Source organism: Callorhinus ursinus, unplaced genomic scaffold (assembly GCF_003265705.2).
Source record: "Callorhinus ursinus isolate GAN/ISIS: 27379988/994484 unplaced genomic scaffold, GSC_fseal_2.0 scaffold82, whole genome shotgun sequence".
NCBI lineage: Eukaryota > Metazoa > Chordata > Mammalia > Carnivora > Otariidae > Callorhinus > Callorhinus ursinus.
Genome location: NW_027397144.1, coordinates 3,676,914 through 3,683,797, shown reverse-complemented (window position 1 = coordinate 3,683,797; position 6,884 = coordinate 3,676,914). Strand labels below are relative to the sequence as shown.

Genomic DNA, 6,884 nt, shown 5'->3' with positions numbered 1-6,884 from the left:
TTTCTGCTCAGGCTATGATCTTGGGGTTTTGGAATCCAAGCACTGAGTGTTATACACAACTAATATATCATTGAACACTATATCAAAAATTAATGATGTGCTATATGTTGGCTAATTGAATTTAAATTAAATAAATAAATAAAATCTTTTTTAAAAATTGTCTTTTAACAGATACTAAATAGTTAATTCTGTTGACTTTGATCCGAGGTCTTCATGAGATAGAAAAACCAGCAGAGTAATTCTTCATGTTGGGAAGTTCTTATAATACACAGGATCACATCTTCCTGTACCACAAAGATTTAAAAACCGCCTTCAAGGAGGCTTTCAGTACAAACACCAGTAATGCTATGCAAATACTTAAAAAATAGAAGTGGAGTTTGTGAGAAGTTAATCACAAGACAGATTATCTGGAAAGAAAGGAACCAGACCAGTGGTTTCCTGTGGCAGTTCCTCTGGAGCCCAAGTCAGATTTAAAACAGTAAGTCTTTGTAACACACACAGACCAAGACCAGACGTCCTCGGTGCCTGGGCTCACGGGTGCCTGCATCATGAGAAACAGAAATCTACTGCTGCCAGGTAGGTAGAATTATAACAATAATGACAGATAACTAAAGCTATCTGGGAACTCTCTATCCAGTTAGAAAATATTCTGTGTTCTTGATAATCTGTTTTGTTTTCCCACTTTTTCTATAAAGGACAAAGGGAATAGATTTTTTTTTTAAGATTTTTATTTATTGAGAGACAGAATGGTAGAGAGAGAGCACGAGAGCGGAGGAGGTCAGAGGGAGAAGCAGACTCCCCACCGAGCAGGGAGCCCGATGCGGGACTCGATCCCGGGACTCCGGGATCATGACCTGAGCCGAAGGCAGACGCTTAACCGACTGAGCCACCCAGGCCCCCAAGGGAATAGATTTTAAGAAGGATGTTGGCTCATTTATATTAAGTCTCAAAGGAGAAAATCAGTAAAACTTACTCCTGGAGCCAATCCAACAGAGATTTCTCATTTTACCACCTATATTGGTCCAGTTTCTCCAGAGAAACAGAACCAGTATAATGTGTGTGTGTGTGTGTGTGTGTGTGTGTCTGTCTGTCTGTCTGTCTGTCTGTGTGTATGAGAGAGAGAGGGTGAAGGAGAGAGAGAAAGAGAGAGATTCATTCATTTTAAGGAATTGGTTCATGAGATTGTGGAGGTTGGAAAATTGATATTCTGCAGGGCAGGCCAGCAGGCTGACTTGATGTTACATCTCAAGTCTGAAGTCATTCTGAAAGCAGAATTCCTTCCTCCTCAGAGGAGGTCAGTCTTTTCTCCCAAGGTCTTCAACTGATTAGATGAGGCCCACCCACATTATGGAGGATAATCTGCTTTACTCAGAGTCTACTGATTTAATTGTTAATCTCATCTAAAAAGCACCTGCACAGCAATATCTAGATTAGTGTTTGACCAAATATCTGGGTGCTGTGGCCCAGCCAAATTGATACATGAAATTAACCCTCATACCACCTATACTATTTTTTTCACAAGGGAACATAACCAAATTCTCTGAAAACTCTAATGAAGCTAAGAAGAACATCATCCTTTAGTTCATAGGCTTTGTGTGGGTCATGGAATGGTTGACAGGGCAATAACAGTGCATAATAGCAGGGACAGCTTAATGCTGATTAGTCTTTCTTTCCCTCAATGCTTAGGATAATACCTGTTAGATAACAAGTTAAGTGTTTCAGTTGTCCTCATTGGTTGTAATTTTTTCCCCTGGTTTTTGTGAAAATAGTCACATTTCTTATCATCTGATGTGCAGAACATGATTATTTTTATAGCTGGGCACATTTTAGGAAAATCCTATAAAGATACTGAGATATGGAAAGATTTTCATAAGCTTCATTGCCTCCCATGAATGGAATGACAGACTCTAACAGGTGGTCAGGTGATTGCCTGTAGGGTAGATTCCTTCACACCTGCAGTGGTTTTCATACAACTAACCCTGCTCAGTGACCCATCACTCAGGACCAGACTGGGAGATAAAGGGAAATCCTATGTCCTCAGTGCACTGTAGGATGGCCAGGAGCTCACTTGGAAGGAACCATAGAAGCCATGGGCACTGCATCTGGAGAGGCCACTTAACAAGGAGATGGTGGCTCAAGTTGCCAATGCCATAGTTCACAGACCTCACCTGTCATCAGCTCCCAATCTGGTGATTCCTAGGCTTCCTGCCCAGCCAATACCACTGTGAGCTGGGACTCAGACTTGGGGCTCGCTGACTCCCAAATCCATGCTCTTCTTGTGTGCCCCAAAACATGTGGGTTAAACAAGGGGGGAGTGATCCTGGAAAAGTAATCCTCAAGGTAGATTTCTGTCATTGCCAGAGAACAAAGGACCTGGCTGTGGACAGAGCACAGTCCACTCATCTGTGGACTTTGTGCTTCAAGATTTACCCCCTCCATCGGGAGAGGCTGGAATTTCTAAGTTGTGTCCCTGACATCAGTTGTCTGTGTATATTCTGTCCCCTTACTTGTAACACTGAGGCTCCATGAGGGTGGTGTCCGTTAGTGACTAACTTCTCAGGGAGTCCAGGAAGAGGGAGGAAATAGGACTGGTCCTCAATTCTACATAAAGTACAAGAGTCTTGTGGATGCTGCTGGAAAGCTGTGGGCTGCAGGGTCAGAACCACCTCCCCAGGAGGCAATGACCATGCCACCAGGAATTGAAACTGGAGCTCCACTCTCCTCTCTTTGTTCTCTCACTGTTTTTTCTGCCCCAGGACTCTTGATGCTGCTGCTGTTGACATTGGGAGCTGCAGCCCAGAACAGTAGAGGTAAGTCTGCCCAGACTTAGTGACATAAGCTAAGGAGAGCATGCTAGGGTCTGGGTTCTGCACCAAGGGGGGAAAGGAGGCTTATTCTCCAAGTGAAGCTCCAAGATAGTCTTCTGGAGATAAGAGAAACTGTTTCTTCCTCCATAAATGTCCAGTCTTCTGTCCTTTCCTCTTCTGATGGCAGCCATCCATTCCCTACCCTCCCCTGCTCTACTCATGGACTCTTAGCTGGCAGCTGGCTTCATCCATTCCTTGAAACTGCTGGCTATGGTCTCCATCCCCGCTGCTGGTTCCCCCACACCTGTCCTCACTGGTGCCCTCTGAACTCTCCATGGGTCAATGCCATCATGTGTCACTGTTCTCCAGGATTCAGTTCTTTGGGGAGATTTTTACCAGTCCCTTGGAGAATTGTGATGGTACAGGGGCGTGGGGTGGTGGAGAGGCATGGAGATGTGGCGGGAGAGAGGAAGGGGGCCCTCAGTCTTGAGAGCAGCATGCAGCACTTCATCAAGGAAAGGAGAGACGTGACAGGACAGGGGGAGTATGAGGGAAATGAACAATCAGGTTTTCATGATCAGTAAGTAGAGTGTTGAGAGCTTACACAGCAGAGCTGGGCTACATGGGTTCAAAGTCCAGCTCACCGCTAATTACATCTGACATGTAGGAAATTATTTCTCCTCTCTATGCCTCAGTTTGCTTGTCTGTAAATTGGGGACAATCATTGTACCTACCCCCCATGGGTGGAGTGAGATTTAAAATTCACGTGTGTGAAGAACAGGTAAGGGCTAGTACAGAGCAGACTGTCAAACACAAGCTATTATCATGGTCACTACTGTTATTACTGTGATGATTCTCATAGCACAAGGAAAGGGGAGAGTAATGGAAGCAACAGGAGGGAAGAAACACCCAGAGCCTAGAAGTTCGGCCCCTCCACCTGGCATGAGCTCACCAGGAACTCCTGCCCCCTCAGGGTCATAGTTTCCCAATTTAAATTTCCTTCAAGTGTGCACAAATTTCTTTTTTTCCCACATATTCACCAACAGTTGTTATTTCTTGTCTTTTTTATAACAGCCATTCTAACAGGTGTGAGATGATACCTCATTGTGGTTTTGATTTTCATTTCCCTGATGATTACTGGTGTTGAGTACATTTTCATGTACCTCTTGGCCATTTGGATGTCTTCTTTGGAAAAATGTATATTCAGATCCTCTACCCATCTTTAAATTTATTAGTAATAATCTTTAGAGGGTTTTTCTTTTTGCTATTGAGTTGTATGAATTCTTTATATATTTTGGAAGTTAATTCTTCATGAGATAATATGGTTTGCAAATATTTTCTCCCAAATTGTAGTTTGCCTTTCATTTTGTTGATGCTTTCCCTTGCTGTACAGAAGTTTTCAGTTTGCTATGACCCCACTTATCTATTTTTGCTTTTGTTGCCTTTGCTTTTGGTGTCAAGTCCAAAAAATCATTGCCTACACCAATGTCAAAAAGCTCACTCCCTGTTTTCTTCTATGAATTTTGTGATTTTGGGGTAGCATCATTTTTTAAATTATCAAATTTAAGCTCAAAGAGATTAAGTGATTTATCCAAAGTCTTACAACTAATAAAGTGGTAGAAGCATGTCCAGGTATAAAACTAGGGGGTTTTTAAGTATTGGTGAGGATGTAGAGAAAAAGGAACCCTCATGCACTGTTAGTGGGAATGTAAATTGGTACCGCCACTGTGGAAAACAGTATGGAGGTTCTTCAAAAGATTAAAAATAGAAATACTATATGATCCAGCAATTTCACTACTGGGTTTTACCCAAAGAAAACAAAAATACTAATTCAAAAAGATATATGCACCCCTAACTTTTATTGCAGCATTATTTACAATGCCCAAGATATGGAAGCAACTCAAGTGTTCATCCATAGATGAAATGATAAATAAGATATGGCATCCATCTGCAATGGAATATTACTCACCCATTAAAAAAAGATCTTGCCATCTGCAACAACATGAATGGACCTAGAAGGCTTAACATCAAGTGCAATAAGTCAGTCTGAGAAAGACAAATACCATATGATTTCACATATATGTGGAATCTAAAATATAAAACAAACAAAACCAGACTCTAAATACAGAGAGCAAACTGGTGGTTGCCAGAGGGAAGGTGGCGGGGGGATGGGCAAAATAGATAAAGGGGATTAGGAGGTACAAACTTCCGGCTACAAAATAAATAAGTCACAGAGATGAGAAGCACAGCATGGGGAACATAAATAATACTGTAATAATATTGTTTGGTGACAATTGATGTCTACAGTCATCATGGCGAGCACTGAGTAATGTTTAGAACTGTTAAATCATTATGTTATACATCTGAAACTAATATAACACTGCATGTTAACTATACTCCAATGAAAATATATTTTAAAAAAGAAAGAAAACATTTCTAAAGTCTTTTACATTTGAGTATATTTGGCACACAATGTTACATTGGTTTCAGATATACAACATAATGATTAGACAAAATTTATACATTATGCTATGTTCACCACAAGTGTAGCTACCGTCTGTCCCCATAAATCAACACATTGCTGTTACAATAGTATTGACTATATTCCTTATGGTGTGCCTTTTCTTCCCATGACTTATTCATTCCATAATTGATAGCCTGTATTTCCCACTCCCCTTGACCCAACCCCCAGCCCCCCTCTCCTCTGGCAACCATCAGTTTGTTCTCTGTACTTATAGGTCTGATTCTGCTTTTTGTTTGTTTGTTTTATTCATTTGCAGTTTTTTTTAGATTCCATTTATGAGTAATATCATATGGTATTTGTCTTTCTCAATCTTATTTCACTCAACATAATAACCTCTAGGTCCATCCATAGTGTCTCAAATGGCACAATCTCATCCTTTTTATGGCTCTGTAATATTCCATTGTGCATATACCACATCTCCCTTATCCACTCATCTGTTTATGAACACTCAATTTGCTTCCATATCTTGGCTATTGTAAATAATGCTGCAATAAAAAAAATAAAAAAACCACTTTGTAAGATAAAGAGCACTATGCACAAATAAGATAGTATTGTTTCGTACTATTTAAATCATTTATTTTGGTGTACTATACAGTGGCTAACTGAACATAATAAAAAAAGAAAATTCATTTCAAAGATGATTATTATTATGTATTAAATTTACTGTTGAAGATTAAAAATATAATTTAGGCCATAAACAAATTTAACCAAAAAAATCATTTATTTTGCCCCTGAAATAATTTTTTGAGTATACAAAAACAAACATTCAGAGCACCTGGGTGGCTCAGTCAGTTGAGCATCTGACTCTCGATTTCAGCTCAGGTCATGATCTCAGGGTCCTAAGATAGAGGCCCAAGTCAGGCTCCCTGCTCATCAGGAGTCAGCTTGTCTCCCCCTCCTTTTGCCCCTCCCTCTGCTCTCTCTCTCTCTCTCTCAAATAAAATCATCTGAAAAAAAACTTTCACAATCCAAGATTAAGTTATACTACATATCTGCTTAAGAAATTATACAAAATTAGAAGTGTATTTTTAAAATCCTGTTATATATGAATATCTTTTCAAAACATTTAAATAAAGGTAACATAATTTTAACCTAAAAAAAATAAGTCAATCAGAGAAACACAATTATCATATGGTTTCACTCATATGTGGAACATAAGGAATAGTGTAGAGGATAATAGGGAAAGGGAGAGAAAATTGAATGGGAAGAAATCATTGAGGGAGACAAACCATATGCGACTCTTGACTCCAGGAAACAAACAGGGTTGTCGAAAGGGAGGTGGGTGGGGGGATGGGGTAACTGGGTGATGGAAATTAAAGAGGGCATGTGATATGATAAATAAATATGATGAAATATTTATTTATCATATATGATGATATAATGATGAAATAACCTTAACTTTAAAACAACACAGTTGTTAAACTATGCTGAAAAAGAGAGGAAGGAAGGAAAGAAGGAAGGAAGGAAGGAAGGAAGGAAGGAAGGAAGGAAGGAAGGAAGAAGAGAGAAGAAAGAAAGAAAGAAAAAGAGAAAGAAAGAAAGAAAGAAAGAAA

General features: G+C 39.9%; 1 protein-coding gene across 3 annotated transcripts in view; it reads left to right on the top strand.

The window, feature by feature from the left end:
* The first annotated feature begins 358 nt into the window (after positions 1-358).
* The window catches only part of LOC112816671 (adhesion G protein-coupled receptor E2-like), a 41,249-nt gene continuing 34,723 nt past the window's right edge, over positions 359-6,884 (top strand). For 2 of the 3 annotated variants that reach the window (XM_073887611.1, XM_073887610.1), the window contains exons 1-2: positions 359-576; positions 2,757-2,810. In XM_073887611.1, the coding sequence (XP_073743712.1) occupies positions 549-576; positions 2,757-2,810 (82 nt within the window). In that variant the 5' untranslated portion in view covers positions 359-548. The remainder of the gene's footprint in view (positions 577-2,756; positions 2,811-6,884) is intronic. The other variant, XM_025863315.2, reaches the window with a different exon arrangement.